General features: G+C 37.9%; 1 protein-coding gene across 1 annotated transcript in view; it reads left to right on the top strand.

The window, feature by feature from the left end:
• The window catches only part of Mitf (transcription factor Mitf), a 225,730-nt gene that overhangs the window by 186,540 nt on the left and 19,053 nt on the right, over window positions 1–20,137 (top strand). The window contains exons 5-6 of the mRNA XM_081761253.1: window positions 9,364–9,535; window positions 12,478–12,553. Coding sequence (XP_081617379.1) covers window positions 9,364–9,535; window positions 12,478–12,553 — 248 coding nt within the window. The remainder of the gene's footprint in view (window positions 1–9,363; window positions 9,536–12,477; window positions 12,554–20,137) is intronic.

The following is a 20,137-nucleotide window of genomic DNA, read 5'->3' as shown; positions in this document are numbered from 1 at the left end:
ATCTCGAGATACTAGAACTTATACAGTAGTTTTATGTAATATGTATAAAAGTAACGAAGAAAGTTCTGTCGCTTTTTGACCTATCACTTAGAGCATAGATATGTCACCAAAGACGTACCTGGAAGATCAAAAATGGTACCCATCAGTATCAATGACCTTCTGCCAACGTTCGGGATGGGCATGGATTCCTTCGCGGTAGAACTTGGTTTGCCGTGAAGCGAAGAAGGTACCAAGTGCATTTAGCACCTCTACTACGGAGTTGAACTGGAGTCCTCTAAAGTGAGTGTCCAAGGAAAGGAACAGGTGATAACCGGACGGTATAATGTCCGGACAGTATGGCGGATGCAATAGTGTTTCCCATTCAAGGTGTAGGATGGTGTTCCGGCTCATTCTAGCTATGTGGGGCATAGCGTTGTCCCGTAATGGGGGAACCCCTTAGCGATTGAGAAGTGTTGGCTCCAGGGTATTGAGTTTTTCTTGAACACGGCTCAACTGCTGACAGTAGACAGTTGCATTGATGTTCTTCTCTGACCGCCCGGTAGCAGTTCCCGATGCACGATGTCGTGAGCAGTCCACCAAACACACAGGAGGACTTTCTGGCCCGGAAACAAATCATCTGGGACACATAGACCCAACTTGTAGTGCTTCCCAAATTGATGGAGGTGCTGGCGAATGGTTTCTCGACTAACATTGAATGTTAGCACCAGTTCCTCACATGTCTGTTCTACTCAATTGCTACCTGAAGATCCTCATTTTGTACATGTGTTGGTCTTCCGGCACGTGTGGTGCGTCTTTCGTGAGTGTTTCGTCACCGTTCTTAAACTTGCTAAACCACCCTTGCACTGTCTGCGTAATCACGACACCCTCACCAAAGGCCTGAGGTATCTTCCGCCCCGCTACAGTGGCGTTTGATCCAAGTTGGAACTCGTACAGCATACACGCCCCTATGACGCTCTGTGGAGGTTCCATATTCACTCCGTCCTTACATACGTTTACGTTGTAACTGAACTTCCACAACCAGGTAGAATGTCGGATATACCCACACCAACAACTGACCTTCGCCTTATCTCCATTCTCATTAAACTCACGGTATGAGGGTCAATTTTACACAGAATTCCACAAAAAGCGACAGAACTTTCTTGGTTACCTTTATATATCTCTCAGGACATAATATGTTTCGTATAGAGAATATTGTGTTTTTTTTCATATAGCGTCTATATTAAACTTTAAGTTTTAATATCTCGAGTTCCGGAAGTCGGAATGTCAAAACGCCTTCAGATTCGTATTCCTCGTGATCTAGTTTACAAAATATATAAAAATCAGGGGAGGTCCAATTTGCTTCCCTGCAACCTACTTTTCAAACGAAACAGTTTTCCAGATTGTACATTTTGCTTCAAACTGAGTTCTGCCCTGGCTAAGAAACGTAAATTCGCTTCTATAAGAGTCTTTAAAGTTACACTTGAAATTGTCGTTCGGCATTCTTGTAGCTTGTGAAGGTATGAATAATTCAAGTATGTTTGTTACAACATCTACAAACGAATATTCATTCGTATAGAACCTCCAATACATTACATAGAAAACACATTAACTATACAAAGAAAACCATTGTGCATTAGAGCAGATCTCTTATTAGCAAATGATTCTGCACACGCGCACTGCTCAGATAGCCCAGAGCTTGAGCCTGAGCGCGAGTCCAAATTTAACTCAATCGCGATTGAGATTGTCAAAGGTGTAGCGGTTTACGGGGAATATATCATACCAACACTTTATCAACTAAGTTTTCTTAGATTTTTCTCCAATCCCAAAAAGCGGGTGGTTTTTCGTGATTAAGATATGTTTAAGCGGGGGACGAATATATAACCTGAAAATCGGGTGGTACCCGCTAAAATAGGGTAATAAGCCAACACTCAATAGAAATAAGGTACATCCCTATTTAAGATCACTACACATGCAACTCATGAAATTCAATTTGAAATATCATCCACTTAAACTGACATCTATATATATAAAAGAGAGCGTACAAATCCTTTGTTAGCTCATCACGCTAATACGGCTGAACCAATTTCTTTCATTTTTGGGGGGTTATTAAGATTTGGACCCTAGATGGTTTTTATCATATCACTTTAATTTTCAATTACCAGTGTCTTGAGATAATTGACCATTCAAGTGTCCATAACGTACAAATCCTTTGTTAGCTCATCATAGCTAAATCTAACCGTATTTATATGCAACCCACATGACCGTGTCACTCGGCGGGTTAACATAAATGACAGGCGATATAATGTTAACATTTACTCCAATCTTCTATGGTTTTTATCATATCACTTGAAAGCGAAAAAATAAAAATTATCTAAGTAACAAAGTTTATTGCGTTCCGGGGTGACCCCAGCGAAGCGGGGTGAACGCTGCTAGTCTTTTATATTATTATTACTCTCTCCCCATATTTTTAAAAATAGTACTGCCACTCTTTCTTTTGTTAACAAAAAGGCACCACCTCCCTTTCTTAATATAAAGAAAGAGAAAAGAAAGAAAGAAAATCTCTATCGCAATACACAATTTTATTGTTGATTTGTTGCCACTCCGATAAATGTGAATGTTGTGGTTTTGCATGTGTCGACTGGCTTCTTATCGCAAGTCCCAGACACCTGCAATAGTTTATACTAGACGGAAACACCGATCATATTTTATTCTGTATCTTTTTACTTCCCAATAACGATAGCCGTGCCTCTTTGAGAAATTGCAGCTTATTTTTTTTTATTCTGCCAATTGTAAAAGTATAGAATTTCCCTACACTTTAGGACATTTTAAGAAAAAATACCTTCTTTTCCTTCTACAAATTTTGATCATTTTTCCCTAAGCCGCCGAGGGAAATTTCCCTCCATCTGGCAACTGAGAGCCGGTGTGGGGAAAGATTCTTTGCTGTTTTCTCGTCGTTACTTGATATTAGTGCTGTAGAATTTTTGTGACATTTGCGGTTTTCGGTTTTTCAGAAAACCGATTTTCTGAAAACCGAAAACCGCAAAAGCGGTTTTCAAAACCGAAACCGCAAAAGCGGTTTTCAAAACCGACATTTCGGTTTTATGAAATTTCACTTTTTTCAAAAACCGGTTTTCGGTTTTTTCAAAAACCGATTTCGACAGCACTAGTCGAAACTACGGCGTTAGGCAGCCAATAGAGAAGTTACGTATGGCGGGTTGACGGACATTGCAGGCGCTTTGCCTAAATCTGAATGGCAAAACCTATTTAATGCTGGCAACTTCAAAGGCCTGGAGAAATGCAATGAGGCGTACTCGTACAGATATGGATTTACTAGAAAAGAATATTTCTACTTGATATCATGTTACTTCTCCTAATTTGTTACAAACTCACTCCATCATCTATACATAGCAATTCACTTCCTTTGTGAGTCTCCTATCCTTTACTTGTGTAAGTAAGGAGGCATGCACAGTGGGAAGAAGATTCATGGTCATAACAGAACTATGCCCTGAGTACACAGCGCATGTTCAGCTAGTCTATATTATAAAATTGAAAGTGACTATGTTTGTGACTTAACTGTTGAACCACCCGAACGATCTCGGTCAAATTTGCCACATAGATGAGTTTTGGGCTTGGGATGATTTTTTTTTAATATATATACCGTCAAATGGGGTGAATAGAAACATGGGGGTGAATAGAAACAACTCCCAGATTAGTTTTGGATTTATCTGGACGATAAATTAATCAAGGAAACTGAAATTTCTTAACATAGTCTTATACGGCTAAAGTGTTCAGGGCAGAGACAAAATGTTTTATTGAGTTGGGAACATTGAGCTACCCGGCGGGAGCTCATGTGGTTCGGATTCCACGTTAATCAGTAGGTCCACGTCTCATATAGCCTCGCTGCTGAACGGGACGTTAAACTCAAAATCAACTCAACATTGAGCTAGACAACAGTAGTATAAATGTGTTACTGAAATCTTACACGGTATTTTAGCGCTCCTCAAACTTTCTTGGTAAGTATGACATTTTCATATTTGTTGCATTTGAACATATGCCTATTTTGTAGTTTGTTGTTTCATTTACTGACGTTCATAGTAAAAGTTCTCCTTTTGTAAATTATTTCTAATCAAAATTTAACTTTACTGGGTTATTGTTATGATTTTTAATTAGTGGGGTGAATAGAAACACTTCTTGAGGAGTGGAAAATTCTTGAGAAGCGGAAAAAAGGACCTGATGATATTGTTACGAAACTGTTGGGTTTTATTAGGAGTTCGTCAACACGCTTTAAGTATATGATTAGTTTCGGGCTCCTTCGTGGCTAGGCGGTTAGCGTACGCGCCTTTGGCGTAGGAGACCCGAGTTTGATTCCCGGCGGAAGCTCATGTGGTTCTGATTCCACGTTAATCAGTAGGTCCACGTTTCATATAACCTCGCTGCTGAACGGGACGATAACTTCAAAATCAACTCAACTCATGATAAGTTTCCCTGGTGATTTCAGTGGTTTAAATCTTATTCAGATATCATCAAAACTGTATAGTCGTTTGTACCTATATTGTGCATTGTATTGTTTTATAGGTTTGTAACTTATATAATACTGGTCTTATTGAACTTATATCTTGCAGGTATTAAATAAATAGTTCGTTTCAACAAATACGCTGTTTCTTTTAACCTTTCCAATAGTATAAAAGAAACAACAATGGAAATAGTCATTGTTTCTATTCACCCCTACCCATGGGATGAATAGAAACATTAAGAAAAATCAGAGTGAAGAAAAGTGGAATTGATAAATTAATGTTACGTTTACTGAACTTCATTAGCATATTAAGACCTTTTGTTTGGAACAATCTGATACCGAAATCTTTAACATCACCAGACTTATATACTCATATAGCCAAAAATGTGTTTCTATTCACCCCATTTGACGGTATATATGTCACTTTGACGGTGCAACTTGGGGAAAGATATTTAAAAATGATCGATATCAGAGCGCTTCAGTAATAGTAAAAAGTGAATGACTAACGGAACGTATTACTATTTTTTTTCTTATTTTAACCCAGCGAAGCGCCCAGGGGTAGTACAGCACAAGAATTTTAGTTTAATCTAGCGTCAATTAAAGTCTACAAGCTATAACGTCGTTGCCTTCCCGCGCTTCGACCTGCTCGTCACTGGGGGTGTGGCAAAAGGATAGCCAATCAAAATCTTTCAGATTTGCCTAACTTACTCATCGCGAGGGTGGTGATTGGCTATCCTCGTACCACACCCCCAGTGACGAGCAGGTCGAAGCGCGGGAAGGCAACGACGTTATAGCTTGTAGACTTTAATTGACGCTAGATTAAACTAAAATTCTTGTGTTGCACTACGCCTGTGTGACTGAGTTTTCATTTGTGATACAATAGATCAAAATGCTAAAATGTTGCAACTCCTTTTAAGCTTTGATAGATAATGTAGAAATTCTGTGTATGTTTCTGGCTTTCTTGTAATCTAAATGTGACATCCAGGCTAAAAGTTTATATTATTTTTGAACGTGATTCAAGATAATGTATTGTTTTTTGAAGGAAATAGATATGTATTTACTACTTTTGAGTATAGTATTAATGTACTGAGTTGAGAACAGTTTCTAGTTGTTTATGTAGGTTATTTGTGTAAAAACTGGCAGCGTTGGTAAGAAGAGACGGTTTGACGATCGCTAATTTTCTGAGGTGAAGGTGTTAATTTCGTCTTTGAAGTGCCAATTCGAAAGTCGGATCTGTAGATGAAAACATTCTTTGTTATTCTCTTTAGAAAGTTAATTTTAAAAAAGAAAAATCTTATGAACTAAACGTTAGAAAGGAAAAAAAACTTGGTAAGGATTAATTATGATCGCTGATACGAGGCGCATGTAAAAAGTGCTTTATATACAAGTACATACTGTGGCTATTTTCCAACATGGTTACCATAAACCTGCGGACATTTCTGGTAGCGTGGAACAAGCTTCCATATACCCTCTGTGTAAAAATTGCCACCTGAGAGTGCACCCAGTCCAGAACAGATGTCTTGAGCACTTCTTTCATTGAAATGCTTCGATGCAAGCCACTTTTTTTTTAAGCAAAGATAGAAAAATTGGAGTAAGGTCGGGGTTATAAGGGGGATGATTGAACAGTTCCCACCGAAGTCTTTTGAATTGTCTCAACAGTACGCGAACAACTGTTCGGGCGCGTGTTGCCATGCGTCAGAATAATTCAAGAGCGTAGCATTTCTCTCCGCCAGTTTTGGATGATACGTCGCCAATTATTCTGTGTTTGACAATACAAATCTGCTGTACTTGTTTGAACTGATTGCAAGAATTCCACAAGAATCACACCCTTTTTGGTCCTAAAACACGTTTGCCATGATTTTGTGAACTGGTGGGGTTCGTTTCAATTCCTTTGATTTAGGAAAATCATAGTGTCTCCATTGCATTGACTGCTGCTCCGACTCCCCAGTGGCGTACGATTTCTAGGTTTCATTTCCCGTTACCATGGGAGAAAAAGAGGTCATTCCCGTCCTCTCACCAGCGGGCCAAAAAAATTACATGCAGTTGTTATTCTTTGGTCTTTGTGAGCGTTTGTTAGTATTTTTTTTTCACCTTCCTTGCACAAGTTTGTGATAACCCTGATTGTTAGTCACAACTCGATGCAGTGTTTTTGCATACACATTTGGAGACTGTTTGGCGAGTTCAGTTGTTGTGAACTGGCGATTGGATCGCACTTTCTCGTTAACGCGTTCCACCAGATTGTCTGAACACTAGGCTTCCACTACGCTCATCATGAACATTTGAATACTCTTTCCGAAACACACTGCCCTATTACCTGACCTTCCCTTTACTTACTACTATCGGTCCGTAAATGACACAATTCTCGATGGATGTCAAATACATTCTGTCCTTTGGCGTTCGGAAATCCTGTTTCAGATCTCACTTCACATTACGCGGGATTTTGTAATACGGCAGCCATTTCACCTTACTGCTACTCGCACGTATACCATTCTAATCGGATGATTTTAATTCTGTTGCAAGCACAAAATACTAGAGCATGCCTTTGCACATCCTCAACTTCATCAATGTTGCTAACCCTGCGTGAAAAAAAAAAAATCGGTGCTGTTCTTCACAATCGCCTCATGAAACAAGTTTCATTCTTCAAACAGGTGATATTCGTGGCAAAATTCCTTGGGACTTGATTTCGTTTAAGTGAAGTGTACAGAAAGTAAGTTTTCTAACAGAACATTTAAATTGGTTGACTTGTACATATTCAACAAAGTTATTATATTTGTCATTATCTACGTTCCTGAATATTTTGAATTGAATTTCAGCTGAGTTAGTTTGCCTTGGTGATGGCCTGTGGCACCTCGTTACTTAATCCTACGAATTAAGGTACTGTATACAACAATGTTTGGTTTTTGAGAATATTACAGAAAGAATTTTAGGAACGATCAAAAAAAAAAAAAAAAATGGATCAAAAGATTGCGATCTTGGCTATTAGTTTTTGGATCAGCGGCCACAAAACTTTAAAACGGTCCCTAAATCGAGTTTTCCTATTTGCTACGGAATAAACAAATTATACTGACAAGGGACCATTCCAATTTGGTGAATTCAATCCTGAAAATGATTGCTAGCATTGGCTTCAGCACCAAAAGAAACAGAAAAAGACGGCGTTTAGTGGCAGACGGTATAGAGGGTGGGAGATAAATGAGGACAAAGTGCGAAGATAGAACGTAGAAAATGTCTAGAAATGCCATGTTAATTTTGAAACAAGTAGAAGGATTGAGGTCAAATATTGGATATGAGGAGTGCATGTAGAGCTCCACTTAAGACGTAATGTAAATCATGGGGGACATCTAAAAAAAAAACCGCCATGTTGGACTTAGCGCAAGAAGAATGTACGGGAAAGGGGTTTTGTAACATAGTTCTTGACGCCCACCGTCTATTGAAATCAATAGTGGTCAATACAGTTTGAGACCTCTGTAACAGGAGGCGTTCCACGCTATGATAATGTATCAATACTGTCGTAAAGGTGGGTGACGTAAATGAGGAACTAGAGAACCTGTAGTAACGTTCATGAGCACCTTCGTGCACAAAGGGTAGAGAGAATTGAATCCTGAAACATGAAAAAGAATGTTTGCAACGTGTAACGGAATGAGTTCAGGCGTTTTTGGCACTTCAGGCGTTTCTGTTCAAGCCTGGAGGCATTGTAAAACACGTAACATAGGCTTTCACGCCTTTCTGCGGCGAGACATAGGGTGTAATGACGTCATAACTTAAAAAGTATTTTTTGTAATGCCTGTTTTTATTTTTTGGCGGACTTACTTTTGCAACTAGAAGATTGAAATTTGAAACATACATTCAGTGCACCGCTTAGTATTTTTTAAGATCCTTTTCAGATCTCTGCGTTAAAACAGGAAGCCCAGAGGAGCAAAAAGATAAAAAGAAATACTTTCTTTCGCGATTTTCCCGCCTTAGATACATAATGGAGACATGCAAATGGTACCATTTGAAAGGCGTACATTGTATTGTGAAGAGAATGACGTACAAACCATGATCCTAGGATAAATAGGGATGTGTTGGAAAATGTTTATATGACATTCAAGTCGTCTGGGGCATTGTGGGGATGATGATAGCTCATTAGTAAAATTTTTTCCCGCCCTTACTATTTAAGGGAGACGCTTGAAATTTTGTACACACATTTAGTACATCCTTTAGTATTTTTTAGTTGATTTTGAGATCTGTGCGTTAACATAGGGGAGGGGGTCCAGAAAGGATCATAATTTGAAAAATCAGAAAAATCCCGATTTCCCTAAAAATTTCCCACCTCAGGGAGATGATAGGAAAATGCGAGTAGTACAGTTTGAAAGGATCTTCTGTTCCAAAGAGAATGAAGTACCAACCATGATTCTAGAATAAACAGGGATGATGCTGTAGCTGTTCGACTGAAAGTCTATAATTTACCTTTAAAAAGCTATAGTTTAAAAGGGTTAAATAGCGGAAATTGAAATATTGTACAATACTACTTGATGTGCATTTTACAACTAATGTAATCATATCCCACGCTCCATCATATTGAAGTCGACTGAATAAAACTTTATTTTTTGAAAGGTGGATGCATGTAGAGCTCACTGTTCGTTATTTCGCACGGGAAGTTTGCACCACTATTTAAGAAACTTCATATGGTGTTGGTAAATGTATAGAAGACTTATTCGACCGTTTTTATGCGAATACTCAATGCTATTAGTTCTTTTGTTGCAAATAAGTGGAATATTTCAGATGTTTTTTTAATTCTTTGAGAGTAATATATTTGAACCATTACTGTAGATTATATTGCTTCCTGTGTTTAACCACGTATTTTATAATGAAGGTGACTCGTATCTTTCCAGCTTAATACTGGAAGTTTATTCGATCAGTTCATAACGTATGGAGGTAACCTGAAGACTAGCAACTCCTGCCCACCTGATTTGCCACAGATTAAACCCGAGCCACTTCAACTGACGGAAGCGGAACTTCATGCCATTGCCAAAGATCGACAGAAGAAGGATAACCACAACATGAGTAAGTAAAATAGTACCTAAAGATTCTTGCTCTACAATTAAGAAAATCACTTTGGTAGGTACGAATTAAGAGTGATTTGCTATCCTAATCCCAATCATTATTAATCAGTTTTCCTACTGGTCAGAGAAAATTGAGCAGGTCAAGGAAACTCAGGGAAAACGACTGAAAATCAGGGAAAGTCAATGAGATTTTATAAAATAATTTTTTTCTAACATTAATTGTACACCAATTTCAGCTTAGCCAACCATTAATGATCATAGTATGGAACGATGCTCAGATTTTTATGGGAGGTAAGTGGAATGTACGTATGAGTAATTGATTATTATTTGTCTCTATATAGTAAATGTTCTGATACATAAATATTCAGTTATTTATTGCTTATTTACATGTTAACGTTATCCGACACCTGTCGTGAAAGTCAGGAAATTTCCTGCTAAAGGTCAGGGAAATAGATTTCTCCAGATCAGTAGGAACCCTGTTATAATGTGAGGAGTTTTGCTATTCGGAACAGAAAAGTTAAAATTCCTGCGTACGTTAGCAGTAAATGATGCTTTCTTAGTGTCCGTTCTAGACAGTAAAGCGATTAATTAGGTAGCTTCACAACATGATCCTTTATGTTAATAAGTATAAAGTAATTTCTGAAATCTTCGAAAATTCAAACATGACTCCCTTTAGTTGTCTTGTATGGACTCAAGCCAGAGTGGGTGTTCATCCTTTACATGTGCTTTTGCCAATAACTAGTTCACCAATTTTAATTTACTTTTCTTTGTGGAGAGAAGCTAACTTTGTCTAGTACCGAAAAGCGCTTTCCAATTGTTCCTAAGCTACTGACAAATGTTTTATCAGTGATGATGTACACCATTTTGCTGATTGAGACCAGGTAGTTTTGATGTCACTCCCGAGTTTTTAAGACTACCACTAACCACAAAAGTCTAAGTTGACGGAGACGGTTAATGCAAGTGTTTGTGGAATTCGAAGTGGCAGGGAACTGATTAGAGACATGAGATTTTCGCAATGTGCTATAAAACGAAACGCGTCAGAATTAAGTAATTTTCAGTATGATATTCTATGTATTTTTGTATTTTCATTGATTTCCGTTGCGCGATAAAACGCGAAATTGGCAGTTTTGCGCGAAATTTCTAACAAGACGCGAAATAACGCGAAACTTTAAAAACACGTTATCATTATTTTAAAAACGCCAGTTTTCCGCTGACGGAACGGTAGAATGTGGCATGAACGGTGCATTTTGAGTGATTCGGACACTGCTATAGAGATCACACGTTGCGCGTTAACTATCACCATTGGAGCTGCATGGGGAGGAAACATTTTAAGTAGGTAGCCAATGGCATGGACTGGTGGTAAGTGACAAACATATAACAATGGAGGAGGAAAATGTGGAAACATGTAACATGCTTATGTTTAATGCTTAAATATAACTTTTGCCTGTGTGTTTTCAGAAGACGGCAAAACTTTCGTACTCATAGTAAGTTTAGTTACTGATTTTTTCCAGTTTGATTTAAAAAATATAATTTTCTGTAAATAAAATTTACAGTCTCAAGTGAAATATTGTATATTATGTTTTTAGGTAATTAATGGTTTATTTCTGTAGTGATCTATGAATAAAAGGATCAATTTTAAAAATGCCAGGGAATATCTCTTCCACAAGAGCTACAAAATGCGAAACTTGATTTGGAAAGTGCGACAAAACGCGAAATATGAAAAACGAAACGCGAAATTTTCAAATATCATAGTGCGAAAAACTCGTTCCCACCTAGTACTGATATAGACAAAGAAAAGGGCCCTCACTTTATGTTTAGCATATTTCATATACTCTCGATGCGGAAAATAAAACATCAAAGTCCAAAACAACTCACGGAAATCTCAAACAGGTTGTTCGATATTGTAGTCATTGTGCTTTCAGAAAATCCATTAATGTGTCACTTTTTGTGTACATTTATTAAGCAATGAACCTTGTAAGACTGCTTCAGTGTAAGTGGTTTGTAATATTGTGTGTCATAACCTTACAATTTAGTCGCAATAACTGATAAGTGAAGCAAGTTGTGTTTTGGAGTAGTTAATATTTGGAGTGAAATGGATTCCAGAAAAGAAATATCAAGTCTGAAATCCTAAATCAATTTCACTTTCGGATGTTAAGCTTAGTCTGTTAGTGAAGTTGATTAGTGTGTTGGGATAATCCGATTGTGGCCCACAAAAGAATTGAATATTACGAAATGGGGAAAGTTGGATGTTGAAATAAAACTTAATTATATATATTAAGTGAACCATACAATTCCATTCTTTAGGTTTAGCTGAACACTTTCAAGGTGGGTGCTTGTTTTATTTGTACAAGACAGTACAATGATAGTCTGTAATATTTCATGCTCGAAGATTTTTTTAATCATCAAAAGATCCAATATATTTCAGGCAAAAACTTTTCTTGTAGGCCTTATAATATCTGGAGAATAGTGTAGCCAAACCCAAACTATCACTTAACTCAGTATAATGTATTTATACCGTTAAAAAATTATTTCTAAAATTCTTTACCAAGATAGCAATCTCTTATTTTTTTGTGATCATTCCTAAAATTTTTATCTTAATGTGCCTTTTCAGATACCTTCTTCAGATTCTTTTTATATTATATATATAAAGTGAAAGTAATTATGGCTCAACGGCTATACAAACTTATTGGAACTGGTGTTAACTGTACTAGACAGCTTTAAAGATAATATTCTTTCTTTTTTAAAAAAGCTCTAGAAATAGAGATAATTGTGGGAGGAGGGGAAAAAAGTTTCTCTGGTGCCAGAAAGTTGGCATTTGATTGAAGAGATTAAAAGTATTTCGAGTTTGGAATAGCAGTCTTTCCGTATTTGCACAATTAGTAGAACTGAAAATATATGTGAATGCTAGGTGGTTAAACCTTACAATTAAAATTGTCTTTTCAGTTGAGAGGCGACGACGCTATAACATAAATGATAGGATAAAGGAATTAGGAACGCTGCTACCAAAGAACAACGATCCGTAAGTAATTTCACTTCCTACATAACATGAGATTAGTTTGTTCATTAAGTTACTCTGCGGTTCTCCTTTGAATAGTTCTATGCAGAACAGCTTTGATTTGTAAGAACTGTTTTGAAGTAGTCTTCTCGACTGTTAAGTAAAGCAATCCCTTCCGCTAAGTGGGAGTGAATTTCTTCATGCATAGAAGTGTGGGTTTTCATTAAGAATACAGAGATTGTTTCCGATCTATGATGACTGTTTCTATCTGCACCAGGGTTGGCTGGTTTAAACCAAAAAGAAAAAAAAAAACGAAAAATGCTTTAAATCGTGTGAACTTCATAGCGACGTTTCCAGATATCAAACCACTGCATTAGTTTTATCTCCTTTTCACCTTTTAATCAAGGTGTCCCATGTTCAATTCTCGGTCGAACCACAACCCTTCTTTCATGTGTAAACCAAGTAGCGGTTTGGATGTCACTTTAAAGCGAAATTCTTCTTTATAACCTCGGTATTACATAAAGCCTAAACATACGAAACGAAGCCAAATTGTATGTATTTGCTTGTTTTATAAAGAAGGAAAGGTTGCCTAAATGTATTGGTAGACATTGGCAAAATTTATCGACTGCCTACGTAAGTTCCAACATTAGCTTGGATTGGACTTCGTTTTAATTTTATTGAATTACATCGACATACTAAATTTGGAATTTAATACCTCAGTTTTAGCGTACTGATTATGATACGTTGACCTTAGATTTTACATGCAAAGCAATAACAGGATTTGCTTTGCATTTAAAGTAATAACAGGATTTTCCCAATGGCTAACGCGGGAGTTTTCCGATTCATATGATTCTATATAATGGTTTCACTTGTGCAACTATTTATCTTTTTGTCCTGGTGACCCTTGACAATTATATTAACAAGTATGTAAAAATCAGTACAACGTATTTTTATCAGGAGTCCTTCGTGAGTGTGTCGGCAGACTCATTGCATTTGTGGCCAATTAGTCCCGGTTTCGAGTCCAAATGGAGGACAATTTCTCTCGGATGTAAGCCGGGAATCTGTTTGGATCCCGTTTTAAGCTTATAAGACCCCTTCCAGCATAACCCTGTTGTTGCATAATAACAGCAAGGAGAAACAAACTTATTTCTGTCCATTTGTAATATAAATACATAGAGCAAATTATTTAAAAAAAAAAAAAAAAAAAAAAAAAAAAAAAAAAAAAAACCTGATTTAAACAAAAACAAAAAACAAAAAATTTCAATAAAAACCATGGTTTTTGCCAACCCTGATCTGCACTTACCTTAAAAGAAACCATGTCGCCACCATCGAGTGTGCTCTATTTGGTGGCCCTGCATCTAGGTAATTGCCCAACAGCAGTTTCTACTGTAGGAGACAGGCACGCAGTGTAGTCATGTGAAGCCACAACCACTCCTCCATAGCCCTTCAACGGTGCGAGGTCTCCCGTGAGACAACGCTCGTTTCAGAAGGCCGAAGGTGCAGAAGTCTATCGGTGACGCATCAGGGGACTTCACTGGAATGTCTGTGAATGAAATGGCACGAATTCGTTTCTTCTGCCGATTGTTGGAGGAAAAGGCGGTTTGAGCTAAATAACTTGACGTCTTGTCTTGATGCACCCACACACGATTCTTGTCCCTCCCATAGAGCTGGGGAATGTCACGGCAATAAACGGGTGTCAGGATGTTAGCCTGATAATATTCCGAATTCACCTTCATATTTTTAGCTACACGATGTATGGACAGCTTGCCCTGATACGAGTATCTAGCAATGGTTATGAAAGCTGTCAAAAATTTCTTGCATTCAGTGAACCACCTTCGATCCTCGCATCTGTCGATCGATAAAAATATTGCACGTGGCTTGTGACAGTCGTCGAGATAAACATATGCCTCGGTCAGTGTTAACAACAAACTTTTCACCGGCCAGGTGTTGCTCATACAGCTTTCGATAGTTGGTGTGACGTACCTGGATGTGTTTTGGCAAGAGCTTATGAACACTGCTGATCTACTGAGCTTTACCAACCTCAAATCACGGTGAATGATGGTGAGCACTGTCTTCAGTGATGTCTGTAACCGGTTCGCGATACTCCTCTGTGTGGCTGTATTCTCCCTGCTGACCAGAGCCCCGACTTCCCGAATTCTAGCTTGTGCGGCCAGGCCGGGCGTTGGATCATCCCACGCCTCGCCTTACCTGCCCCTTTCAACACCCATGATATGCCATTGTTGGACACAGTAAATGCACGCTCCTTGCACAATTTGATAATGGCACTATAACCGTAGTTCACGTCGGAAAGGGCAGTTATGTAATCCTCCCAGTAAGTACCTATTTTCGGCGGCATTTGCCCCGTTATGCACTTACCACACCTCTTACGCCAGCGTTTCCCAACCTTTTTCAACTTGCGGCACACTACGGGTGTTACTTGGATTCTCGCGGCACACTTATAGGCATTATTATTTGTAAATATAAAAAACAGTGGTATTTTTCTGTGATTATTGATCTCCTCACAGAGGAGAAAGATCTCACTGGTTTTTTCCTCTTGGTGAATCATTAGGCTTATTTTTCATTGTAATTAGAAATACAAAACAATTGCAATGAAATATTGGACTCAGGTTTTCAAAAATACGCTTTCTGTAACTGTACTTTCTTCAACATTAGAAGTATACAGAACAGTAACCAGGTATCAAACTTAAAATTGTAGATTCATAGTGGAGGTTCACAGTAATGTGAAATACAAATATAAATTTTTCCCTACGTTTTGTAATTTGATTACTATAAAATTAATAATTTTGTTTAGATTCCTCGCTTCACACCAGCGGCCCATTCACGGCATACCAGTGTGCCGCGGCACACCGGTTGGGAAACGCTGTGTTACGCAATCAGTAGTCCAAGGTGCCCACATGACTTGCAGCTTCTTTCTCTTTCCGCTTGTGGTGTTGTACAAGGTGTGTAATTTTATCACTATAGAACGGAAACAGCCTCTGTATAAGTAAACTGAAATCTTTGTTTAGTGTCTTGTTGATTGGATGGTAAATGCAACACAATCTGTATTTTAACAGTTGTAATTCAAGTCTTCGATAACTAGCATACTCGAGCTCTTGCTGTATCAATATGGCTAAGATTTTTGTATTTAACATTGTAACATTTGTTGTTACTATCTTTTTAAGTTTTTGCCCATGGTCAACCAATACTTCAGAAATTTTCTGCAGACTAGACGGGGGAAGGGGGAGTAGTTTTTAAATGCATGCACATTCGTGAAGTGATATAATGACAGACGTTTGGCAAGTTCTACAAAGGTGAAAGAATTATTCTCACTCATACGATCTACTCTGAAGCAAGCCAGATATTTGGGCAGTGAATAAAATAACTATGAAATGCACTTAGAAAAGCATTACTTGTACTGTCAGAGACAAAAGTTCTTTGTTTTGTAAAATTTATTTTGGGAATAACATTGGTATGGCTGGAACGTACAGAAAATTACATTCATTTTAATTTACTGAAAACTATACTCAAATTGTCCTTCCATTCTGAAATTATTTACGAAACTAATTTCATCAAACAGAAATAACTTTTATCGCTGATTATCCATGCATGGTAGATGAGGAACCCCTGGTCGGGAGAAATATAGTTGCCATTTTATATTATATATAGACCTGGAAATTTACTTTAGGAATAACGGTGGAATGGCTGGAACGTACAGATAATTACATTCTTTTTAATTTACTGAAAACTGTACTCAAATTGTCCTTCCATTCTGAAGTTATTTACGGAACTAACTTCATCAAACAGAAACAACTTTTGTCGTTGACTGTATATTCTGAATAAAAGTTCGTTCTCCGTCTCATAAAATCGTAGCATTTGACAATAAGACCAGCGTTCCACAAGCAACTCTAGTGTCAGTATCGATAAAATGGAAACTCACTTTAAAAACATTATAAATTTGTTTCATGGAAAAGAAACAAAATGTTGTACCTAGATATGAAGCTTCGTAAAAAATAAATAAATAAATAAAATAAAATAAATAAATAAAAAGCGGCCACAGCACTTTCAAAATATCTGAACTCAGTTTTCCAAGTTTTGTTCCGAAGGCTTATATTCTAAGACCTATTCTTGGAAATATTGGTTCTACGGCTCTGAGTAGAAAGCCTTTCAAAGGTAGTAATAGTCGGAATTTAATAATAATAATAATAATAATAATGCAAAAAGGATTACTTTCTTTCTACCAAATAAGTTTCAGCGGACTATACATATCTTTGCACAAACTTAATTTTAGTAAGAGAAGGGACTGCAATGGGCACACTCTTTTTTTGGTACTTTTATCAAAGAATATACCGTAAATACGCGCGTAATTTTCGCCCTCGCATAATTTTCGCATCCCAATTTTGAAGGGTATTTTCTGTATATTTTATTTTCCTTGCGTAATTTGCGCAAGCGGAAACTTTTTGTGAAACAGCATTTTTCCAGGAATCAATTACGGTAGCTAATGAACAATTGGGAACGCAGCAAAGCCATTGTTGCATTCCATTGAGCCCTGTCAACAAAACAAAACAAGTACTTCCGTACTCACCCCCTCCACTTTCCCCACCCTTCGTCTGCTGTGCTAAGGAGCTTGTTTCGCGCGTCTTATCTTTTCCTCATCCCACTTCCAGTTACAAGCTCGTAATTTTTTTCCCGCATAATTTACGCACCCTTGTTTCAAAACAACTTTTTTCGTCTAAAAAAGTGCGAAAATTACGCAAGTAAATACGGTAGTTTATTAACACATTTTGTGTGTGCTTAGAGTAAGGTTCAAAGTTTCTTCCGCTTGTTATGGTTCATCGCCAAACCATCAATTGTGCACTATTCACGTCCAAACACTGCTTTAGCCTTCTTCTGAAACTTGATAGTGCTTGTCTGAGGTGTTCAGAATCATATAACTTTTGTTCTTCAGATCATCCAGATTAGCTTCTTGTACATTCACTTCGGCCTCTACATGTTCTTACCGCCATTAATCACAAGGTGCACGTCTGCTGATCTTGCAGGCCAAGATACGGGTTCGCTTTGGCCAATTTCTCTCTCCCAAAATTTTCGTAAAGAAACCGCCGAACTTGAAGCGCAAAATATAACAGTGCTCCATCTTGTTGCACGTTGTGTACATTGATAATGCGTAGCCATAATGTCTGCAGTGTTCTGATAGCTATCGTCATTTATAGTGCCTTCCTGAAAGGAAAGTGGACCAGTGATGTCCATTGAGACTATGCACCACACATTGACTTTTGGACTACTTGTATGCACCTCGAACTCGTGTGAATTTTCAACCCTCCAAATTCGCCTATTCACTTTTCCCAAAAAACCCATACGTGGCATCATAACGAGAATAAAATTAAGCACCTGGTAAATAGATAAGCATTGATTTACAAAATTCTGTTTTCGTATTGCGATTATACTATGTGTTATATATGATTAACATAGAACGGGTCGTACGGGAGAGGTATCGTAGTCGTAGCAATAACCAACTTTTCTTAGAAATCTAAACATCGATAATTCATACACCGATATTCACGAACATTCTATATATAGTGAAATTAAAGAATAGAGTTTGGGGGAATGATTGTAATGCGTGTAATGTTATGTTTAGTCGTGTGTGTTGAAACTTCCCAAGTACTAACTTAGGGATGGGCAAAACCGGTTTTTATAAAAATCCGGAAACCCGAAAAACACATTTCGGTTTTCTTCAAAACCGGTTCGGTTTTCACCGAAATTGGTTTCGGTGAAAACTTTTGGAAAACACACACATCTATTTCTGTGGAAACAAATTCGGTTTCCGGAGAACAGCGAAACACTATTCTGGTCAGAAATAGAACAAATTTTGGAAAAAAACTGGAACCGGTTTTTGAAGAAAACCGAAACGGCATCCGGTGAAAAACCGAACCGGTTTTTATTTTCAAAACCCGGTTTCGGTTTTTTCTAAAAACCGGTTTTTGTGCCCACCACTAGTACTAACTCATGACTAGACATTAGCAAATATGAAACTAGTTCATACCTTTATAGATAATGGTCAACTAGAAGACCAGTAGATAAGACTTCTGTGTTTCTCTAATGGTGAGATTGGCTCCAAAATATTGATATGATATTTGAGATTTTCGTCGTAACTACTCCCGACTTAGAAAAGCGAAGTAGTTTTGTTTCTAGACTCGTGCTGAGATCATGTACTTCGTGTACTCATGGTAGAGACCGGCACGGGTCGAATTTTTCGGCCCGAGCCCAATCCAGCCCAAACGTACCTAGGCTCAGCCGGGCCCGAAAAGTTTTGGAGATTTTCAGCCCGGCCCGGCCCGATAAATTTTTCAAAATTCTTGGCCCAAGCCCGGCTCGATATTTTTTTTAATTAGCTCGAGCCCGAATCTTTCTCAAAATTTAGTACTATATTTGACCTAACCCTCAGAAACATTTTCTAAACTTTGGTTCACAATCTGATGCTTGCCTTCCGAATGGTACCAGTGCCTCCTAGAACTTTGCCTGTCATCGGGAGAACAAAAACTCCATTCCCTGTAACAAAAATCTAACTTAGTTGATTTTTAGCATAAAGTGAAGATGGCAATATTATTTAGCGACAGGCAAAACATTCCCACCCCTCCTTTTTGTATTTTGAGTTCAGTGAAGGTCAAGGTCAGAGCTGAATTTACCGCATAATGCCTGCAATCCTCTATAGTGAAAGTGGAGCCGCTAAGCAACACAAACTGTAAATAGCTATTGCATTCTTTGTAACATTTTTCACGGACACACTTCTTCAACGTTTGGCTTTATTCCAATTATCGTTTAACGGAAGTCAATAATTATTAAAGAATTGCAATTAATCGGCCCCAGCCCGGCCCGACCTGAAGAAATCAGTGTCGGCCCGGCCCAAAGAAATGAGTCGGCCCGCCCAAGCCCGGCCCGTGCAGATCTCTAACTCATGGTGAAATCGTTAAGTACGCGTACCTACGAATACATTTTCTATCTCATATTTGTCAATGCATGAACTTACACGATGGCTTAAGTAAATGGAAACAAATTCGAAGACAAATACAAATAAAGAATTCATTAATCACAATTTGAGTTTAAAATATTTAAAGGTTTGTATGTTTATATTCTGTTTTTAAGTCTTTTGAAGAGTAATGAATTAAAAATACAATCGCAGACAAAAGTTTAATAATTGAACTGAATTGAGTCCGTGACAATGTGTGTTCGTCTATCAGATGGGTCGAATTTTAACATGCAGCAACAGGCCTTTATCACCCTGCACAACCTTCGTTCAAGCGATTTGAATGGACTGCGTCCCATGCACTCCTGCACTGTCTGATTCGTTACTGGTCTTGTACTGCACGGATGATCAATGTATGTAGTTTTTATACGCTCTTTGTAACTTGATCCGTAGCGAAACAAGGTTTTAAATTCACAGACACAACCACACTGTTCCGTTTCCTGTATAGACACAATCTTGGAATTACGTAATCATCAGTGCAAGAGTCATTGAGTAATAACGCGAGAACAAAAGCTTCCATCTCAAAAATGTATTTATAAACATAAGCGTAAGAGTTGCAAGGTATTAATTTCACTTCGTGCAGGATTGTG

The sequence above is a fragment of the Thermobia domestica genome, chromosome 6 (assembly GCF_964235325.1).
Source record: "Thermobia domestica chromosome 6, izTheDome1.hap1.1, whole genome shotgun sequence".
NCBI lineage: Eukaryota > Metazoa > Arthropoda > Insecta > Zygentoma > Lepismatidae > Thermobia > Thermobia domestica.
The sequence above is the reverse complement of the archived record's forward strand: the minus strand, read 5'-3'. Positions and strand labels throughout refer to the sequence as shown.